Source organism: Alosa sapidissima, chromosome 7, assembly GCF_018492685.1.
Source record: "Alosa sapidissima isolate fAloSap1 chromosome 7, fAloSap1.pri, whole genome shotgun sequence".
Lineage (NCBI taxonomy): Eukaryota > Metazoa > Chordata > Actinopteri > Clupeiformes > Clupeidae > Alosa > Alosa sapidissima.
In genome coordinates this window covers 13,885,187-13,907,010 of record NC_055963.1, presented here as the reverse complement: position 1 = coordinate 13,907,010, position 21,824 = coordinate 13,885,187, and the positions used below count along the sequence as shown (strand labels likewise).

The following is a 21,824-nucleotide window of genomic DNA, read 5'->3' as shown; positions in this document are numbered from 1 at the left end:
ATCTGCGCCGCGTCACTTACTTTCTTTCACTCATGCGCTCTTTCTATTTCCCCCTCTCTCTCCCTCCCTCTCTCTCTCTCTCTCCCTCTCTCTCAGGGGAGTGAGATCATTAAAATTCCTGCGTCTGAGTTGAAATGTCACCCTGTGACTTTTGGCGGTCTCTGTAGTTGTTGATCTCTCTGGATAGTAGTTTTAGTGAGCAATGACAGGGCCTGAAGAGGGTCATGGCATGATGAACGTCGCTCTTGGAGATGCTATCACTTTGACTTCACATTAACACACACCCACTATAAAATCATGATGATGTTCAGTGGTATCTTCAAACACTCAAACTGCTTTAAACACCTCTACCTGGAAATTATGCATTATAGTTTGATTCAATGGCACAGTAGGCTTCAGAAGAATAGAACATCCTGTGCAGAACACTTAGATATTATACATGTATCTGCAAGTATTGTTGCATAAAGATGACATGTTTAAAATAATACTGAGGAGGAACTGTTGAACTGTTGAGTCCTACATATTGGTATATGAACTCCCTCACTCTGTTTCTAATTAAGTAAAGACTCAACTCTACTCTCCCCACGGAGAGCTGCACTAATTTCAACCATTTAGTTTTTGTAGCGAGTGGAAAATGTGACCACTTTTGTTCTGCAGGCACCAATCTCGAGCTGCAACAGGGTCTGGCTGCCACCTTGGCTCCGGCACACGGTGGCACGCGCTCAAATGCACATGCAGTTCAGTTGCCATTGCCATGGCCAGTTGGCAACACAAACCAGATTCCACCCCTGGTAATGGGACTCCCTCAAACTCTTCCCTTTCACTTCTTCTCTCTCCGTCTGTTTCTCTCTCTCTTTCTCTGTCTCCCTCTCTTTGCCTTGGTCTACTCTCTCTCTCTTTCTCTGTCTCCCTCTCTTTGCCTTGGTCTACTCTCTCTCTCTCTCTCTCTGTCTCCCTCTCTTTGCCTTGGTCTACTCTCTCTCTCTCTCTCTCTGTCTCCCTCTCTTTGCCTTGGTCTACTCTCTCTCTCTCTCTCTCTCTGTCTCCCTCTCTTTGCCTTGGTCTACTCTCTCTCTCTCTCTCTGTCTCCCTCTCTTTGCCTTGGTCTACTCTCTCTCTCTCCCTCTTTTTTCCTCTGTCTCTGGAATTGGCAAAATGGAGGAGACTAACATGTTTTTCGTTTTGTCATATTTCAACATTAGTTTAATATATACTCTGCTGTCCATAAATGCAATGTTCCACATTTGTTTTTGTTATACTCAACCCAATTTAGTCCCTAAGCACTAATTCATTTAATCATGTACAAAGCCTACAAGAGATTTAAAAAAAAAAAAAAAACTCCTTCACTCCACACGCCGATAAACAGTGGAGAGAGTGTAGGTGCACCAACTGTTCCAGCTGCTGTGAATAATTCAGTGTGCGCAGCAGCCTCTCCGACCCTTCCTTCTCCACAGCTCTGTTAATTTGAAGATGGAGAGCTGGAGACATTGCCCCAGGCTCCGATAGACCCCCTCCTGGGCTGGGTGCTGCTCAAGGCTCTCTCTGTTTTGAAGTACTTTTTTGACTTGCAGCTTCCTTCCAAAGGCTCAGTGGTGGATGGGCTTGGGTAAAGCCCCTGTCAGATGCTGCCCAATATTACCAGTGCAAAGTGAACTTAGTTTGAGTCCAACTGAGTTAAGTGGAATTGAATTGAATCAGTCTCTGTCTTTGTCACTGAATGTATAGGCTTATGTAGATAAATTGACTACAATGTCAGTGCTCATTTCCTATCTGAAGTGATACAGTTTTTTTGTTTGTTTACTTGTTTGTGTGGAAAAAAGCTCATTTTTATCATGAACAGCTGGTGTGAGAAAATGGAGGGGTGAGAAGTCAATGGAGATAAGAGGGCATTTATGATAAACAGCTTTGGTTAATGTATCGTGAATGTTATGCTCAGCATCTGTTATTCGTTAAACTTGCACTCTTACAGGCACTTTTACCAGCACGTGTTTTAAACATACTCAATCTACCGGCTAGAATTAGTCATCTTCGGTAACCGCTCAAACAATATCAATGGCTTTGATCCCTAATAATTCCAACAAAGGCAACCTTAAACCGGCAAAAAAACAACTTGTGCAAAATCAGATTCTGCTTAATATTATTATTCATATCCTTGCATATATGTAAAATATATTTAAGTTTGACATGGCAGAGTACATCAGCATAAAAACACACTTTTTAAATCGGTGCAACTGGAATTACTGAATTGCAGTCAACATTATTAGCACCCAATTTACTGCAGTCCCAAGACATATGAATGAATGTCCAGTGTCCGTCGGCCTCTCTCTAGCAGGTAGTCACCCCCCAGCCGTGTGCTTTGGGGTCTGACCTTTCTGCCCAGCAGGTGCGTCCTCTGCCTCCGGAGGACCACGTATGGTCCCCTCCCCTTGCCCAAAGACGGCGGATTTTCGGGATAAAGCCACTTGGAATGGGATGAGAGAGGCCCTGAGAATAGCCCGGCAGACAGCGGCACGGCCAGGGGCCAGGAATCCCATGCTCCCCTGGGAGGCATGACGCACGGCATTCTGGGCGTGTTTGGAGGATCACCCCCACAGCTGTGCAAGAGACAGACAGTCGGGCAACTCTTCGCCACCTAGTTAGAGCCCCCTGAATAAGACACACAAAAACACACACACACACACACATTCACATTCACAGACATACACATACACCGACACACATGAAGCACATTGTCTTACTCTAATGACTAGACTATTTTTCACACACGTGGCATATCTGTGACTGGTTCATCTCTCCTAAACACACAAAGAGAGACATACAAATGTGGCTGTACACAGTAGACAGTAGACCTCCACACAAGCATATCCCCTTTGTCACTAACATACACTCCCATATTCACCTACTTGTTGGTATATAAATAGAGAGAGATTGCATGTCTACACACTGTCATGGCGAGTGTATTATAGGAGCTGACGTCTACAATTATATCGTCACCATATCGTTGATTATATTCTCATAATAGCTCCCAATTTACTTGCATACATCTCACTCATTGTTTTGTTTTACTGGCCAGTGTGTAATTGCACATATTTTGTCCTTTTTATACATACAAGGCTTTTAATTCAGTATAATTTTTATAACTTTTGCCCTTAAAGTGACCGACTTTAGACATAATGTTCACCTTGATTGTTTTGTTTTTCTTTCAATTTGTAGATGTCTCTCAAGCTATCTGCCAGTTAATATTCTCATCTAGGGTGCAACACTGTGGTGATAGCACAGTATTTTGATAGATAGCCATATTGTGATAGATAGCCATCCGTAGAAAAGGCCACTGTACTTAGCATGTCAGCGTTCAAAGGTAAATCAGCAGGGCCCGAAAGTATTGTCCAAACTGTGTTCCAGGAACGGCGGCAAGTGAATGGCCGTGACCTTTTCGCCACGAGCATTGACGCTATTTTTATTTCCATGAAATTTGGGCGCCTGGTGCTGGACAGGTTAGCATTTGGAAGGGCTGCTCTTTCATGCCTGAGAGATCAAAGTGGAGGCTGCGGGTGTGGGGAGGTTAACATGAGTAATTTATGGATTCGGTCCGTGTCGCTATAGCGCCCAGGCCCCGCGCGCCAAACACGCACTTGCAAGCAGGACTATGCGGGGGCAATGATGTCCTCACGTCCTCATGAGCTTAGATTTATATCTAAAGTCAACCACCCTTTCTCACACCTCTCTTCTCACCCTTGTCTATCTCCCTCTCTCTCCCTCTTGCTTTCTCTTAGTCAGTGTCAGTCTGTTATTCTGTCCAAGATCCCATGCCTTGTAAAATAGGTATCTTATTCATGCAGTGATATGAATATGACATTGCTCACTTTAAAGCACATCCACATTCAATGACGGTGAAGGCTCAGGTCAAAACATTTCTTTTGTGTGCTTCTACACTTTTTACAGTAAACCAGTGAAGCTCTCTCCATCAGTAGAATAGTTGGGAATGGAGTGGAGGGGGAGAGTACTGTTTATCAAAGGCACCTTTGTCTCCACAGCAAGTGCTAGAGTTCTGTAGCGTTGTGGTTTCTCCAAAAAGAAGAGGTGTTTTAATTGAGCCTCACACCCATGTGTGTAGCGCCGGGCCTGTGTGATGGGGAAGCGTCTGATCCCATCTTTCATCCCAGCACCTGCTCCGCTCTCTGGAGGTGCCAGGAGGTGTGTGTCTGTGTCTGTGTGTGTGTGTGTGTCTGTGTGTGTGTGTGTGTCTGTGTGTGTGTGTGTGTGTGTGTGTGTGTGTGTGTGTGTGTGTGTGTATGTGTATGCATGTGTGTGAGTGTGTTTGGTGGTGTGTGCGATGTGCGTATGTGTGTGTGTATGGATGTGTGTGTGTCTATGTGTATGGATGTGTGTGTGTCTGTGTGTGTGTGTGTATGCATGTGTGTGTGTGTGTGCGAGAGTGCGCGTGTGTCTCTGTGTGTGTGTGTGTGTGTGTCTGTGTGTGTGTGTGTGTGTGTGTGTCTGTGTGTGTGTGTGTATGCATGTGTGTGTGTGTGCGAGAGTGCGCGTGTGTCTCTGTGTGTGTGTGTGTGTGTGTGTGTGTGTGTGTGTGTGTGTGTGTATGCATGTGTGTGTGTGTGCGAGAGTGCGCGTGTGTCTCTGTGTGTGTGTGTGTGTGTGTGTGGAAGCTGTTGGTGAGGCAGGAGAGGTGAGGTGGTTTTAGTGCCATCTGCTGGTGGGCTGGAGTGGAGAGGCGTGGTGGGAGAAAGCCTGTGCAGCTGCAGTGCTCTATGCTGTCCATAACCCACCGCAAAATACACTTACTTACTGCAATCCACACATTTGATGAAGAAGACATAATTATAGTTAATAAGCTGGTTTGTTTCATATTTATAATTTCATATTTTCACAATTTCTTAGACATAATTAAATTCAGCACTCTGAATGCTATGTCCTTCTTCTTTGTTGATGTTCCAGGGATTTTCAGCTAGTAAGGGCTGTGGTTTTCCTCAACCATGCCTAACAATGAATACATTTTAACAATAGCCCATTGTGAGGCTAAATGAGCTGAAAAGCACTGCATTTGATAATGAAACACAATAACTGTTTTGGGTTGGAAAGGGTGCAGTGCTTATAATGATCTCCCCACTGTCTGTCTGTATTCTAATCTGTCTGTCACTCTGTCTATCGGTCTGTCTTTCTGTCTGGCTGGCTGTCTGTCTGTCTGTCTGTCTGTCTGTCTGTGTGTTCAGAGCTGTTGGAGACCAAGACGATCCGTCCGTTCAGTTTCTCGTTCAACACCAGTGACTACCGCATCCTGCACATGGATCAGGACCAGGGCCGTCTCTACCTGGGCAGCCGGGAGTACGTGGTGGCTCTGGACATGCAGAACATCAACAAGGAGCCGCTCATTGTACGAACTCCATGTTTTTATAATTATACTTGATATAACAAGAATATGCCATGGTAAAATATGCCTTGCTCACACTGGACTTCACTATACTTCAGTATACACTACTGAAGCAGCAGTTTGGGTAAACATAATTACTCAGTGACCTTGTCCTTCCTCAGATTCACTGGCCTGCCACAACTCAGAGGAAAGGAGAGTGCAGGCTAACAGGAAAAGGTGGACAGGTAATCTAGAATAGCCGACAGAATGTGCATTTTGTGTTATAGCTTAATTCACATTCATCACTTCACATTTCAATTGATTTACTGTCACTGTTTATGGGTTGTATTGTGTACGTGTGAAATGAGTAAAAGCTGCTGGGGAAATAGTACGTCCACTCCTTTGATGATACACCTTCTCTCTCTCTCGCTCTCCCTCCCTCTTTCTCTCTTTCTCTCTTTCTCTCTCTCTCTCTCTCTCTCTCTCTCTGTCCATACTCTAGGGCGAGTGTGCCAACTTCATTCGTCTGATTGAGCCATGGAACCGCACGCACCTGTATGCTTGTGGCACAGGCGCCTACCGGCCAATGTGCACCTTCATCAACCGCGGCTGGAGAGCGGAGGTACGATACCTGCCTGTCACCATAGCGACTCGTAGTCACCCCACACACACACACACACACACACACACACACACACACACAGGGTCACCATGGTTTCTGGCTCTCATGGATATCTCATCAAACAAGACGTTATTAACACCTCTTTCTGTATGCGCCCCCCGTGCTACTGTCACCTTACCTTCACCTGGGCGTGTCTCCCTGCAGGAGTACCTGTTCCGACTGGTCCCTGGATATGCGGACTCGGGCAAAGGGAAGTGTCCCTACGACCCCCGTCAGGAGAGCGCTGTGGCCCTCATCAGTAAGGCCTGCCCTCATACCTCCATTCCTCCATACCTCCATACCTCCATCCCTCCGTCTCCCCTGCTGCTCGTGCTGATTAGCTAAATTAGCTTTTGGCAACACACAGTCTGTCATTAGTCATTGTTTTTCTCATTCTCTCTCTCTCTCTCTTTCTCTCTCTGTCCTTTTCTTGGTTATTCCCCTCATCCCTGCTGTCATTAGATGGAAATCTGTATGCAGGAGTCCATGTGGATTTCATGGGCACGGACCCCGCCATCTTCCGTACCCTGGGAGACCGGCCAGCTGTCAGGACAGAGCAATACGACTCCAGGTGGCTCAATGGTGAGTCTGACCGGTGGCCAGACCAGAGGACAAATGCATGGCCAGACACTAATGACTGACCCACACTGTCACCAAAAAGTTTGCTTCTTTTGGCTTCATACTCATATTCTTTGCCTGTTCCTAGACCCGGTGTTTGTGCGGATCCAGAAGATTCCGGATAGTGCCGAGAGAAATGACGACAAGCTCTATTTCTTCTTCCGGGAGAAAAGCCTGGATGCTGCAGGAGGGGGCAGCCCGAGTGTCCTGTCGCGGGTCGGACGTGTCTGCCTGGTAGGCCTTTAAACCCTCTTGAAGTTTCCCCTAAAACTGAAATTGCATTTTAACTTCTCTTGATTTGTTGACTGTCCTTTTGCCAAATCTATAAAAAGACCTAGTATTACTGTAAAGTGTTATTGCCCCAATTCCTAGAGAATACTGCTATTTGTTTATTTGTTATATAATGTGGGATTTGTAAAGAAGTGAAATTATCTCATTTGTCCCCCTTTCTGCTCCAGAACGATGATGGAGGCCAACGATCACTAGTGAACAAATGGACAACCTTCCTGAAGGCTCGTCTGGTGTGCTCTGTGATCGGCAGCGACGGAGTGGAGACTTACTTTGACGAGCTACGTAAGGCGACCTCCCGCTGTTCACGACCACTTTGGCTTATTAGTCTACTCGTAGCTCAACCAGTTTCCTCATCCAGTCAACTCATGACATGTCTCTTCCTCAGGGGACGTGTTCATTCTGCCCACTCAGGACGAGCGAAACCCTGTAGTGTATGCTGTCTTCTCCACGGCCGGGTACCACTTTTATTTGTCTCGCCTCACTGACAAAACCCCTCTCTGGCTGTTTACGTGTCTGCAATGTACTGTTCAGATAATTGGATTGGATTTCCGTTCCATTCTCCAAGGATCGCTGAGTGAACCACAGATAAATCTATCATTTCGTTGTCTGTTAGTAAAATATATTGCGGTTAGCGTTTGCAATGGTTTATCAGTCAAATTCTGTTGGGCTGGAAAGAAGTATTTTTTTTAAAAGCCTTCAAGAATTCCACAGTTGGGCAGGGGCCATGTAACAAGCCAAAGAGCCACTAATAATATAGGGCCTTTCTGTTGTCCAGTAATGTTAGACTTTTAGCAGCATCTCTATGAGAGCTGAGAGAAATGTGTAAATGTGTAAACATGTACCTTTGCCTGGCTCACTCTGCCTGTCAATCACCCCCCAGGTCAGTGTTCAAAGGCTCTGCAGTGTGTGTGTACTCCATGGCGGACATCCGCAATGTCTTCAATGGGCCCTTCTCCCACAAGCACGGCCACAACTACCAGTGGACACCCTACACGGGCAAGATCCCCTACCCACGGCCCGGAACGGTACGAGGATGCTCCGCTACGGCATTGCACTCCACGTCAATGCATCTGTTTGTTTAAGTGATTAAGTTGAGCGCATTTGTTGCAAACGCAGTGCATGAATGCTTCTTTGTGACTCAGCATGCCATTAATATAGCAACCCTATACATAGCAGCATGTGTACTGTAGAGTTTTAGCTGCTTTAGATGGTTAACGGATTTCCCACAGAAAAATGCCTTGAATTAGCCATGTGGTTGGACTGGGTCGTGTAATCTGCCATATTTCACCCTCAGTGTCCTGGAGGGACCTTCACACCCGGTGTCCGCACCACAAAGGAGTTCTCAGACGAGGCGGTGAACTTTGTCCGTGCGCATCCTCTCATGTACCACCCCATCTACCCTCTCCACAAGCGCCCCCTGGTGGTACGCACGGGCGTCGACTACCGCTTCACCACTATCGCCGTGGACCTCGTGGACGCATCCGACGGCCGCTACGAGGTGCTCTTCCTCGGGACAGGTACACCATTCACTCCCATCCCAAAGATGAGTTTAAAGCACTACACCTGCCGGACAGGAGGAATGCACTCCAACAAGTTTGACTAAAAACGCTGTCCATCATTTCCAGACCTGGGAACCGTCCAGAAGGTGATAGTCCTTCCCAGAGACCTGAGCTCTACGGAGGAACTCATTCTGGAAGAGGTGGAGGTGTTCAGGGTAATCACTGCTCTCTCTCATCATACCTGTCATATATTATCTCAGCTCGGATTACAGTTAAAGTCTGTGTATGTTGTGTAAACTACTTTGTAATTGTCTTGCACTTAATTTTTTCCAGACTACCGCTCCAGTTAAAACAATGAGGATTTCTTCAAAAAGGGTTGGTTAATTATTATAATCACTATCCATATGTAGAATGTGGGATCTTTCAATGTGCCATATATGTAGGCCTAGAGTGTGTTGTTTTCTGCTCTGAGCAGGTCCACATAGCCTTAGAGTTTTTTTTACATGTTATTTGTTCATGCCTATCTTTATATTTATTTGAGTTTGTTTGAGCACACATAAATCAAAATAATAGTCATTGAACATCAGAGTTATTCCATTTCCATGTCCATGCCCAATGTCAATGTGATGTATCAGTGTATGTTCAAAAAATATTTATTCAGCTGCTGAACATACTGCAGCGGCTTAAGCAAACATACTGCTCGCAGCTTTAGCAGCACCTGCTTATGTGGGAAGAATTATTGTCAGCAGTTGACTTCTATATCAGACCACTCTGGTATCCACAACAGAATGCAAACATGGGCCTCTGTCAGCAGACGCTAGTGTATCAGAAAACGCCACAAGCTGGCGCACTCCTAACGCAGATGAGCAGGTTAATGTGTTTAGTCTGAGTACAGTCCTTGAAACCAATAGTGATTGTGTGCAGTCCCTGCAGTATGCTGTATCACCGACAACTGCGGCGTCCTTGTGTGTTTGTTTGACCTACAGCAACAGCTGTACGTGTCGTCCGAGCGGGGCCTGACCCAGGTGTCCCTGCATAGATGCGACGTCTACGGGAAGGCGTGCTCGGACTGCTGCCTGGCGCGAGACCCCTACTGTGCCTGGGACGGCGAGAGCTGTGCCCCCTTCACACCCGCCACCAAAAGGTGCGTGCCAATTCCGCTAAAAGCCCTCTCATGCGGCGCCGCCCGTCTGACACTCGGCCACATAGCTGACTGGGCCTCTCTCTCTCTCTCTCTCCCCTCTCTGCCTGTTGTTTAGGAGAAGCAGGAGACAGGACATCAAGCATGGAGACCCCCTGCGGCAGTGTAGAGGGTTCAATGCCAAAGGTATGCCGTGACTACCCGTGCTCATGACTCCACGCACGCAGAATGAGGTGTTACGCAGACGCCTGGAGTTTATATAGTTCCAGTTCCAGTGGACATTTGTCACAAATATAGTCACACGTCACTCATCTAGTCACAAATCATCCATGTATTTATGGTTGGGTTAAGTTGAGAACAAGCATTTCTATAGTGCAAGGCCAGTTAAAGAATGTGTTTAGTGCTGTGAGTGGAAAATTCTCAGTGGATTAACACAATAAAGCACAATGTAGTAATTATAGCTTTTAAGAGCACACTAGATTGCTTCAAATGCTTCCATTCCTATTAAAGTAATACTTGGTTTAGGTACCAGTAGCAGCTCTCTCTCTGACACACTTGAAATTTGGGGCTGTTATTTGTTTTACAAAATGGTTCCCGTACCATCAACCAACCTTCATGTGCTGCCTTCCTGTGTTTGAGCTGGATTGGAGTGAGAACTCTGTGCTTTCTCACACATCTGGATTTCTGTGGCCCTCCCAGTAGAGAAGAGGCTAAGGGAGACGGTGCAGTTTGGGGTCGAGGGTAGCAGCACCTTTCTGGAGTGTCAGCCCAGGTCGCCTCAGGCCTCCCTCAAATGGCTCTACCAGAAGGATGGCAGGCGGAAAGCGGTAAGATGATAAATCATATTGTCATCAACCGACATATCAAATGTCTGACTTTTATTTTTTTTCAAAAAGATTTACACCTACGCAGTGTAAGAGTACACCTCAAATCCACACTGCAATCAGCATTGCCTTCTCCATCTTAGCACTTATTTTCTATCGTAGGTAAATTCAGTGAATAGTGACAGCATAAACGTCGCTAATGATGGCATCGACGTTTCAGCCTCAAGCTTTCATCAAGGAGCCAAACACAGGACATTTGATTGCCTGATGAAAACTAGCTTGATACTGAAACGTGTTGGATTGTTTTAAAAGGTTTAAAATGACCAAGCCATGAAAATAAAGGTTTTTTAACTATTCTGAAGCAGAGAGCAGAGAAAAGTGCCTTGGAGCTTTTTCTTGTTTTGGATTATCAGTTTCCAATCCAAAGAGCACCTCAAATACAGCTTTGAGTCCAGGAAGCGCTCCTATTTGAGTCCAGGAAGCGCTCCTGTTCAAACATGTTGTGATTTCCATGCATAGCGTTGACGCTCTTGTCTCTTGTGCAGCTGAACCGTGACAGGGAGGTGCTGAGGACAGGCCATGGCATCCTGCTGAAGTCCCTGTCTCAGTCGGACGCCGGCCTCTACCACTGCCTGGCCACCGAGAACAACTTCAAGCACACGGTTGCCCGCATCTCCCTCCGCATCTTGGACCGTGAGATTGTGGAGGCCCTGACCGCACCTGACATCCCTGACGTGTCCCTGCCGGACCACGGCCACAACCCCCACCACCACCGCCACCAGCAGCAGCAGCAACAGCAGCAGCACCACGACCATCCGCAGCAGGACCGACGACTCCCACCTCCACCCCCTCCGCCCCAGACGCGCCCTCCCAAGCTGCCCTCGCAGCCAGAGGTGCGCCTCATAAACCAGTACTGCAAGTCCTACTGGCAGCAGGGCGCCGGAGCGGGCAATGCGGCTGGGGGTGGCGGCCGCTCGCAGAAGCCCAAGCGCACCAATCGGAGACACACAGATGAAACTGACGACCAGGAAACCCAAGACCACTAACACCTACCCCACACCCTCCAGCCCTGCTATCCTGTATCACAGACACTGCACAAATACCCCCCCCACACACACACACACACACACACACACACACACACAACCTTGAAATCCTTATACCCCCCTCCCCTCCCCCCCCCACACACACATCCTCACTCCTGGGAAGAGAGGCTCCAGAGTCATTTGGCGTACATCGCAGAGCGTTGACGTGAGCTGCTGGGTGGCGGAGACGGACAGACTCCCGTGGCGACCACTGTACTGAGTGACCTAAGAAAAGCTGGACGTCGAGACGTCCTGGACTGTGGCGTTAGTTGATCAGGAGAAGGGCTGGATCCTCCCTGATGCCGGGGCGATACACAACCCTGACCACCATGTCCCCCCTCGTAATGTGTTAGTACAACCCCAGAGCCCCATCCACAACATTTGCTGTAATAGCTAAGGTGGGTGTAACAAAGAGAGTGTATCGCCTTTCACCCTCTCACTCACAGACACCCCCCCCCCCCCCCCCTTCCCTCTCTAGCACTACAGTATGTTGCTTTTTGGGGAACCTGGCCTGGTTTCATGTAAAAGCTGTTGTCACTTGAGCACATGGGCTATCGTGTTGTGATTCAAACGGTTGGATGTACTGTTTTTGTCTGCACACCTTTTGATATACCATTGGGGCGTGGCCCCGTCTTCTGCATGCCACACCATGTTGAACCTGTTGAACTCGGAAACTTCACACAGTCCTAGCACGCCTGCAGACATCTCACAAAGTCATCATTATCAAGGCGGTCACTGTCAGTGACTCAAATGACTCAAAAAAAAACATTTTTTTTTTTATTGTTAATTGTTTTTAATTCATACTCTCCACAGTAGTTTTTTAAGTGGTTTAACTGAGGGATTAGGATGGAAATATATTACTTGAAAGGTGCCCACTATGTAGCCAACATGAAGATGCTTTACTTGAACAGCAATCTAAAATATGGGAGGTATCATGGCTAGACCAAGCATTAGAGTATATGTGGATGTAGAAATTCATAGAGCCCTGACAGACATTGTGGGAATGATAAGTTGTCCCTTTATATCCCCATTGCTCTAGCTCTTTATATAAAGGCCAGACCAATGCCCGGATAAAGGCCTCTATTACCTTATGTATCCTGTCACCTTCAGTATGTATTCCATGTTTTAACATTCAAACAGCAATATTTTCAGTTGCATTCAAATTGTAAAGTATTATTCATTTGGGCATTGAGGAAGGTGCTGGCACTGAGTAACTTTAAAGTCAACACCTTTAGAGCTCCTCCTATCATCTGTGTGTGTATAGGGTTAGGGTCATTTGTTCTTATTTGGCTCAAATTCATTTAGATTAAGTGCCCCTTTAGGTTTTTGATAATATGATTTGTTACAGAACTTGCCAACAGCAAGTAAATATTAAATGTGTATCATATGTTTAGAAATGTAGAAATAACTCATGATATCTTTTACCCCTTCTTTTTGTAGAAGAAACATGCGTAAACAGTGCGTAAACATCTGTATAACAAATCTGCATTATAATAACCAGAACAAGACAAAGCATGATTTTGAATTAGTCAGTTTCAAAATATATATATCAAGGCAATGTGTCACTGAGTTGGAACACAAGTCTAAATTATGGACCAAAACTATGACTACTGCTAAGATGCAGGACTTCATTTCCCATGCAGTACAGATCTGCACTACAGGCTATTGGACTGGATAAATGACAGTGTCATATGCAATTGTTGTTGAACAATGTTTTTATATAGCGATCAATTTAATCTCTGCAAGTGATACTATTGCAGGTGAAGTCCTCTGCTAGTTTAGTAGTCTTCTTTTATATGTGTTCTGCGTGTCCTACAAAGATATACCGAGACCTTATCACTGTTGTATTTCTAGTCCACAAAAAAAAAAAAAAAAACACTCCAGTAGGCTCCAGTAGCCTACAGCAAGGCCGTCAACCAGTGTAGTTATTGTAAATCACTTACCTGAAAAAAACAAATGCAAGTAAGATGTTTTCAGTTTTACTAATGCATGTATCATCTGTGCTGGAAAAGTAGCTTAGAACAGTGAATATCATTTAGTGTGTCTCTCCTTCCCAGCCCAAACTCTGGGGAATCCCCTCACCCCATTGTGAAATCAAACTATTAAGCGACCAGTGCTCCATTTTCCCTGGTGCTACACATTTCGATTTCACATCAGCATGACAGACTTCGAGCTTCACAGTGACTTGTGATAGTGTGTCTGCGTCATGTTTGTAACGAACAATGTAGTCTTTCAGCCTCCACTCCTTGTGTGTAGTAGCACTAGGTATACTATTACCACAGCGCCATCTATTGGTCAAATTGAGATACTGCTCTTATTCATTACTCCTCTGCTCTCTTCCACCCTCGCCATGGCAAATATTTATTTTGAGACTGTACATATTCCTGTAAGTTGTGCACTTTGGTGGTGGGGTGAGGGAACTGGGTTCGTTGAGCCTTATAATATTGTGTGTTGTTCATAAACAGGACCAGTATTCATGGAAAGAGAAAAGAGGTAGACTTTTTGAATGGAAGCTGATGGAAGTGAAGCGCTGTATAAACAAACCTCAATACTTGCTCCAAATGGAAGGTAGAGTTTAGGCCCACAGCAATTCTGCTCAATGAACATTGTATTCAGTTAATAGGGTATTGAGATAATAGAGATGTAATTGCTAGGGAAGACGTACTGTTTGAAACAGGGAAATTTTAGCTGCAGGATTTATTTTGTTAAAAAAAGAGAAAAGGTCTACCTCTTCTAGCACTTTCTATGGAATATCACTTGTACCAAATCACATGAACAAGACAAAAGGAACCGCATCCAATTTAAGCACACTCCGGATCAGTCCAAAAGACGTAAATCAACACAGACGCTATGAAAACACACAAAGAAAAAGAAAAAAGAGAAAGATGTGGGAAGGGAAGGTTCCTCACATTTTTACTTGAGCGATGTAAAATATTCTCTCAAGAACACAATCTTGGACAGGCAGAGGGTACATCGCTCCCTCTGTAGTCTCTCCATCAGCGTAGCCTCCATCCAGGTCAAGCTCTAAATCCTCCCCTGGCACACCACAGACTCACAGAGGAGGCTAGTGACGTGCATGGGTCCTATTTGTCTTGCTGTGCTTTGGGTTGGGTGTTTTGTCATTGAACTAAATCAAGCTACATCTTAATTGTTCTTTGTATTTGTAGATGTGTTTAATTTTTTGTTTGTTTTGCCAGACTAAGTGAACGTGGTTGTTTGTAATAAATATTATTTTATTATTGTTGTTATATTTCTTGCGTTTTTGGAATTTCAATAGATATATAACTGTTTTATAAACTTGGGGAAGCAATTTCACTGTGTTTTTGTATTTATTTGACTTACACTCAATGTTGTGTGTGTGTGTGTGTGTTTGTTTGTGTGTGTCAGCTTGAGAGAGCTTAACAATGTGTCAACATGGACAGCTATTTAAAAAGGAAAAAAGAAAACCTCAAGCACTTAATGATTTAGCCGTTTGGAAAAAGCTGGTCATGGTTTGGCAGTGTGAACTGCCACATGGACAGTTTTTTCGCAAGCTTTTGTCCAACTTTTTTTTCTGTACTCAGCCACTCCTGCAGAGGGGGTGCTGTGCTGTCAGTTCAAACATATTTTATGTTTTGGTGAAGTGGTTTGGTTTGGACTGATCACATAGCAGACCACAGAAATATCCTGTAGAGACAGACCACAGCGATATCTCCAGAACACAAGCAAGACAACATGAAGTTGAACTTTTTAATTACTATTATTTTCTATGTGCATGCATCCACATTGATGTATTGATGTTCATGTCTAAAGTTAATCAAAAGCTTCTTTGTATTGCTTCATGATCAAACAGTGTAACATTCCTAATATTTTACGTAACATGAGTGTAGAATATATTGAGAATTTAAGACCTATATGATCTGAGATGTTTGCAAAGGTATTATATTACAAAAAGGCACAGCACAATGATGATGGAAAACCATTTGTGAGGCAAAACTTTGAAATGTAACCTGCAGGACAAATTTAATCATCCCATTCATCATCATCATCGTCATCAGCCTCATCCTCTTCATCTCCTGGCACAGAACAGAACAGGACATTAGGAAAATCTGAAATCTGAATCTGATTTCACAACCCGAGGGCCTCTGGTCTCAGGATCACATCCAACTTCTTACACCACCTTAATGCATTAACTACGTAAGGGATAATGTATAGAACGCCGGTCATTATTGGGAAAATAAGTCCCGACAGAGCGAACCGGACCCCGACGCGCAGCGGAGGGGTCTTGTTCCGCTCTGAAGGGACTTATTTTCCCAATAATGACCGGCGTTCTATACATTATCCTGCTTATTACACGGCTACTTGCCAAATTGGAAATCCACGTCCACGATATGTCTTTTTACATTTATTTGTTACCACTTCGTCGTGGCTTTTGCTGAGAAACAAATAGTTTGCAACACACGCTGAACTTGAATCAAACATTCTTTAGAACACAGCTGATCAACCGTCTGCTTTCACTTTTGAACGAAGTTCCAATGCAAGAAGTGACCGGACTACTTGCGGAGTGATATGAAAAACTTAAATCAGTAGCACAAAACCCGTTGCCATTGACAGCGGTAATTATATGTTTGCAGCGGTAATTACTTGAAAATATTTTACCGTAGAACGTTGGGAAAACCCATTCAAGTCAATGGCGCGTTCTACGAGCATTGTGAAGAGCCGTATAATAAAGTTACATAACGTAGGAGCTTTGCCATCAGTAACACGGCACAGTTGCACCATTAACAGGGAAGAGTCGGTTTTGGGTCACAATCATGAAGTCACACACACACACACTCACTCTCACACACACATACACAGAGACACTCACACACACCTTGCCTTGAATTTCCCCTGGGGATCAATAAAGTATCTATCTATCTATCTATCTATCTATCTATCTATCTATCTATTTATCTATCTATCTATCTATCACACACACACTCACTCTCACACACACATACACAGAGACACTCACACACACACACAAGCTCCTGTGTTACCTGAGGAATGGATGGCTTTGCTCCTCTTCTGCATCACCATCATGAGCGCTCCCACGATTCCCTCCTCAGGCTGAGCCGCAGCTGAGGGGTGTGGGTCGGGACTGTCTGACACCTGGTAGGTAGATAGACACAGGTAGAAGAACAAAGTCACCGCCCGCTCTCCACAAATGGCCCATCGACACTTTACTGTTATTCATGGGACACATCCAGATCATTCTTGGAACTGTGAAAACCAGTTTGATTAAATCTGCTCGTGTGTGGACTTGAACAACAACTAAAAAGCAATTCGTGGAAACGTGCTTCTGTGGTTTTATAACTTCAAAAGGATTGAAAATAGTTCAGCAATCGAAACAGTAGAGGTTTCTAATTAGAATGGCATTTTATTTGGAGCTGCATATACTAAAGAAAACACTTCTTAACAATGAAGACACTTGCTCTTATGATTCCTCTATGATTTGCAGACAACAAAATGGATTTGTGGGAGCCTTACATTCTTTAGCTTCCTGCCCGACCGAATCTGGTCCAGCAGGGCACCTCTACCCCCTCCACCTCCTCCTCCGGATGGAGCAGCAGGAGGAGTAGACGGGCTCCGAGGAATGCCATCATTGCACACTGGGCCAGGCGCAGGTGGGGGGGGCGGGGGAGGAGGAGGTGGAGGTCCCCCTCCGCCACCCACCGGCGGAGGCGGCGGAGGTCCCGCTGAGTAGGCATGACCAGGAGGTGGAGGAGGCAGGTGGGAGGTGGAGAGCGGGGGGCGGGGTGGGGGCCCCGGCCGGCCAGCGGGCGGAGGAGGGGGCAGCGGACCACGGTTGGAGGGAGGCGCCAGGCTGCGGGATCCATGCCCTTGTGGAGCATGACTCGGGGGAGGTGGCGGGCCGTGGCCGCCACGCGGGGGAGGGGGTGCAGGAACAGAGCGGCCACTGGCGGGTATCGGAGGCAGGGGGTCAGATCTGCCCCGAGAGGTGTCTGCGTCTGAAAAACACAGATACATCTCCTGTCTTTTACAAATACTGAAGAATTAAACAGATCATAAATAGTTCTACATCCTCAATCCTAACGAAAGATCCCTGCAGTATTCCTAATTCCCTGGTAAATTGTATGGAATGGTTGGAGCTAAAGTTATTTTGTTTGTTGCTCATTTACAGAGCCAGGACTGTTTATGGACAACAGAGAGGACCAAGCAGAGACATTTGCTGAATTTGACAAAACGTGTATCCAATTGTAATTGAGGAGAACACCTTTAACTCCTCTTCACAGAGAGAGGTGACTGTGAATGCACACACCTTGTTTCCTCATCTCCATGCGGACCCCATCCAACCCCCCATGCTGCTCGATGAAGTCATAGATCAGCTTGGAGGTCTCTGCGTCCATTAGCTGATCCTCACTGATTCCAGCCTTGGCGAAGAGTTTCTTCAGGTCTGGGTCCAGTTTCTGGCTCTGTCATTTGGGAAGAGAATGGGAAGGCACCACCAGCAGTGACAAGGACGTTAGCTTTACATCATGAGCTCAGCCAAGTAACCACGTAGTAAGTAGTGCGTTGTAGTACAAAGTCACAACCTATGGTGGTCCATAAAGTCAGCTGGTGTATCACAACATCACTTCACACTTCACGCAGTGGACGTCATTATTGGCTTAATACAGCAGAACACAGGAGGACATTTTGCTCACCATATGCTTTCCATTATTAGCCTCCACTCTGCCAGATATATTTTAGGCAGTATGGTACATTATGCTCATAATATGTACAGTATGTGTTTTACTCATTACATTTACACTCAATAAATGGTGAGAGTCTTTCCTAATTCTCGCTCTATACTGTCGGTATTGGAAGGGGACTTACATCAAAGCCTTTATTTGGGTCCCATCCAACATGTGTCACATGCCTGCAAAGGAGCACAGAAGACTTGACATAATGAGTAAATAGACAAATGAAGGTATAAAACAACAAGCAAGCAAACCAACATTGTTGGATGGTTGCAGGAGCGTTTGTTGTTGTTTTGAACAGCAATCTTACATAAATCCACTAGGGGCGCCGATGTCGGCCTTGCTGAATTTGCCTCCTTTCTTCTTGCTCTTCTTGTCCTTCTTGCCTTTGGTGATGCTGGACAGAACAGAGCTCGGGCCGGAGGAGAGAAAGCGTGATGGCGATATGTCAGGGACATCCACGCTGGCCATGGGTGCTGGCGAGGATCCTGGAGCTAGTCCCAATGGCACACAAACACACACACACACACACACACACACACACACACAATATACACACAGACGGAGTAAGCTGACCATATACCTCGATTGAACTGTGCACTGACATAAATAAACAAAGTGTGAGACATTTTTACACCATTCATATCTTCTGTGTAGTATGTATGGGTCATTTCCCACTACAGAATTTTATGAAACTAGATCTAGCCCATATATCTCTGACGCTGTTCTCTATTTTCACACTAAGTCATAGCTGAAAGCAAACTGAGTGTGAGGGACAGATGGAAAAAATGACTCACCATTTGGAGGGGGCAGTGGCGGCAGACCGCGTTTATCTGCAATAAGCATAAACGTTAATCAACTGCAAACACTTTGAATTCACACTTCACAGGAGAAGTTCACACTTGGCATTAGACGTCAACATGACAATGATCAGAACATGTCTTTGGGAGATATGGGACACGTACCATTCCTTGTGTTGTGCTGTCTCCTCTCTGCAATACAAGAGATAAGCCAGTGGGTGAGACTGTATATGTAATAGTTTGATATGTGAGTGAGTGTGTGTAGTCCGTTTCATATGTAAGTGAGTGTGTGTATGTGTGTGTAGTCCGTTTGATATGTGAGTAAGTGTGTGTGTGTTATCTGTTTGTTTGATATGTAAGGAACTGTGTGTGTATAGTCCGTTTGATATGTGAGTGACTGTGTGTGTGTAGTCCGTTACATATGTGAATGACTGTGTGTGTGTAGTCCGTTTAGTATGTGAGAGACTGTGTGTGATATGCTCCTGATCTGAGCACAAAACTGACCTTGGCGCTCTGCCCTCTGAGAGATCTTGTCCTCCACAGCTTCCCTGAAGGCCGCGGACTCCTGGTCACTCGCAAAATTCAGACCCACCTGGCAGTCCTGCACAGACAAGCGTCCACTGCTGGATTACAAGGCAAACAAGGCATCCTCTTCCCCAGTTGTGTCACACACAGCACAGTAGGCTCTCATTGGAGAATCCAAGAGCCCTTAATAGTTTGTGTCGGTGCCCCAAATGGTTGTGATATTAGGGGCTATCATTGCACCACTTCAGAACAGCTCAGTTTAGCCATCACAGTGGAAAATCTCATTCCCAGCAGCCCCCATTAAAAACAAATTGCAAAGCAACACATTTGCAGCACAATTTCGTTCCTCAGCGCTGACCCTTGGGCTGCATGTCTGACTGGATGGCAGGGCCCCAGAGGGTACTGTGGGTACTCACGTCTGCTGGGAAGGTGTGGAAGTAGGTCAGAGGGTTGGCGTAGGTCATCTCCTCATACAGCTCCTGCTCCCAGATCTGCTTGCCGTCCTGATGAAAACATGCTCGCTGAGTGCACAGACACTGACACTGACCAGACACACACTCAGGAGTAATCAGACGTACAAGACAAGAGCTTGTGGAAAGGCAGTGGTATGCTATGTGATGTGAATAGTTAGTCAATTATATATATGTGTGTGTGTGTGTTTGTATGTGTGTGTGTGTGTGTGTGTGTGTGTGTGCGTGTGTGCGTGTGTGTGTGTGTGTGTGTTTCAACATAAATTATAAACATGCATATAATCTCACACAATAGCAAATAGCAAAACAAATATTGTCATAAGATTGTGGATTTTAAATTATTGCCTGCTGAAAGTGTCAGGTCAAAAACTATTCCTAAACACAATATTAAGAGGCTTTGACAATGCCTGTCCTTACATGGCTAGAAAGGTACAGCTGATGGAAATACTACTAATTCAGTCAGCCTCATTGCAGGAGGAGGAGGTGGAGCCACACTAACCTTGATGTCAAAGAGACGGATGAAGTAGGAGCGCCTGGGGTTGTCCTTGACGAAGCACACAACGGCAGTGTGCTGCAGGCTCCACTGGTTGGGCGAGTGGGGCACGGCCATGTACAGCTGAACCACAGCTGTCGCCAGCGTCTGGCCAAAGCAACAGACACACCAAAGACAGAGAGGGGAAACAGGAGGCTCCTTTCACATTCTACGACTGCCGTCCAGGAATTCATGTTGGACATTTCTGAAGTTTCCAGTTGTACTTGAGTCATTGACTCATTGCTCATGCAATGGAAAAGGCTTAAAAGACACAATGATCAAGATGATAAGCAAATGTAAAACTAAAACTTGCTCAGAAGAAAATGTGGAAGCATCTGGTCAACGTATTTTCAACTCGCCACTAATTCCTATTTTTCTGCTCCTTATCTGTGTCATGCATTGCTTCTAAAGAAGGCACTGGTCAGCTCTTGGGAAATGAAATTCCAGGAAGTAGCTAAAACTAAAATTACACCATAACAAAACAAAAATAAGCCCCTAAAACTCCTACTCTAGTTTTGACTAAATATATAGCTAATCACAAAAGAGGGGCCCAGTTATCCAAGCTAAAGCTACAGAATATTTTTTTCAGTTTCAATTTATTTGACAGATTTTTGAAGACATCTATTGCAAGAAGCTTCCTATTTGACTAGTCTAAGACTCAGATAAAGTCAAGACTGAAAGTGTGTGATAAAATGTATTGCTGTTTTCATTCAGCAGATCATGCATCTCGGAGTCTGACATGTTGTGGCACCAAATGCCAGGAAATGGCCTCAAATCTAGTTTCCTGTCACCTTATTGTGAAGTAATAGTGCACCGCTCAGTAACAATGTGGGACTGCAACTACAGATGCTCTCAAGAGAGTTGGGTATTTTTCACTAATTGCTAAAGCTGTAGGTGACATACAGTATTATTAGTATGAAAATGTTTTTTTTTTTTTTTTACAATTAGTATCATCAGGATTCAAATCCGAAAGAGCATTAGAGAGTATTTTGCATACCACACATCTCCTCCCCAGCAGGTCCTCCACCCGCTCGTTCTCCTGGATGCTCAAGAGCACGCTGTGGACGTGATCCTGCGATTTGGTCTTCCCTCCTCGGCTCATCTCTCCTCTGGCCGCGGATCACCTGGCAGCCGCAGAAGCACCTCGGGACCCCCTCCCTCTCTGACACTTTAAAGTCTCTTTAAAGAGAGGTGGGAGAGACATACACACACACGCGCACACACACACACACACAGGGTGCTAACAGGACTTCCGTGTTTTAACACTGGGTGATATAAGTGCGAAAGA

The 21,824-nt window shown here is 45.4% G+C and overlaps 2 protein-coding genes across 9 annotated transcripts in view; one reads left to right on the top strand and one right to left on the bottom strand.

Annotated features, from left to right (window-relative positions):
* sema3gb (sema domain, immunoglobulin domain (Ig), short basic domain, secreted, (semaphorin) 3Gb) overlaps window positions 1-15,104 on the top strand; it is a 34,084-nt gene extending 18,980 nt beyond the window's left edge. For 4 of the 6 annotated variants that reach the window (XM_042097562.1, XM_042097563.1, XM_042097565.1 and 1 more), the window contains 15 exons: window positions 5,229-5,389; window positions 5,548-5,610; window positions 5,868-6,285; window positions 6,489-6,608; window positions 6,733-6,878; window positions 7,103-7,217; window positions 7,321-7,390; window positions 7,816-7,960; window positions 8,230-8,452; window positions 8,561-8,649; window positions 8,768-8,809; window positions 9,421-9,578; window positions 9,694-9,761; window positions 10,275-10,402; window positions 10,945-15,104. In XM_042097562.1, coding sequence (XP_041953496.1) covers window positions 5,229-5,389; window positions 5,548-5,610; window positions 5,868-6,285; window positions 6,489-6,608; window positions 6,733-6,878; window positions 7,103-7,217; window positions 7,321-7,390; window positions 7,816-7,960; window positions 8,230-8,452; window positions 8,561-8,649; window positions 8,768-8,809; window positions 9,421-9,578; window positions 9,694-9,761; window positions 10,275-10,402; window positions 10,945-11,445 — 2,447 coding nt within the window. In that variant the 3' untranslated portion in view covers window positions 11,446-15,104. The remainder of the gene's footprint in view (window positions 1-5,228; window positions 5,390-5,547; window positions 5,611-5,867; window positions 6,286-6,488; window positions 6,609-6,732; window positions 6,879-7,102; window positions 7,218-7,320; window positions 7,391-7,815; window positions 7,961-8,229; window positions 8,453-8,560; window positions 8,650-8,767; window positions 8,810-9,420; window positions 9,579-9,693; window positions 9,762-10,274; window positions 10,403-10,944) is intronic. The other 2 variants (XM_042097569.1, XM_042097568.1) reach the window with 2 other exon arrangements.
* A 95-nt stretch (window positions 15,105-15,199) lies between these two features.
* wasb (WASP actin nucleation promoting factor b) lies at window positions 15,200-21,811 on the bottom strand. 3 transcript variants are annotated; one of them, XM_042097572.1, is made up of 12 exons: window positions 21,534-21,807; window positions 20,504-20,644; window positions 19,951-20,037; window positions 19,514-19,610; window positions 19,175-19,201; window positions 19,007-19,042; window positions 18,520-18,703; window positions 18,346-18,388; window positions 17,789-17,942; window positions 16,996-17,477; window positions 16,506-16,617; window positions 15,200-15,539 (listed from the first exon to the last, which is right to left on the bottom strand). In XM_042097572.1, the coding sequence occupies exons 1-12, from the start codon at window positions 21,636-21,638 to the stop codon at window positions 15,487-15,489; spliced, it is 1,521 nt and encodes a 506-aa protein (XP_041953506.1). In that variant the 5' UTR covers window positions 21,639-21,807; the 3' UTR covers window positions 15,200-15,486. The 3 variants fall into 3 exon arrangements, with proteins under 3 accessions (XP_041953506.1, XP_041953505.1, XP_041953504.1); XM_042097571.1 differs by lacking the exon at window positions 15,200-15,539 and adding an exon at window positions 16,131-16,339 and having other exon boundaries at window positions 16,483-16,617; window positions 18,520-18,697; window positions 21,534-21,811; XM_042097570.1 differs by lacking the exon at window positions 15,200-15,539 and adding an exon at window positions 16,133-16,339 and having other exon boundaries at window positions 16,483-16,617; window positions 21,534-21,809.
* Between the last annotated feature and the right edge of the window lie 13 nt (window positions 21,812-21,824).

Bases quoted from the DNA above. Each gene is read 5' to 3' on its own strand.
- wasb (XM_042097570.1), bottom strand. From the start codon at position 21,638: ATGAGCCGAGGAGGGAAGACCAAATCGCAGGATCACGTCCACAGCGTG. The intron at 18,389-18,519 runs GTAAGATTGCTG...GCTCCTTTGCAG, and splicing joins GGCGCCCCTAGTGGATTTAT to GCATGTGACACATGTTGGAT. The intron at 17,943-18,345 runs GTAAGTCCCCTT...CCCAAATGACAG, and splicing joins ACCCAAATAAAGGCTTTGAT to AGCCAGAAACTGGACCCAGA.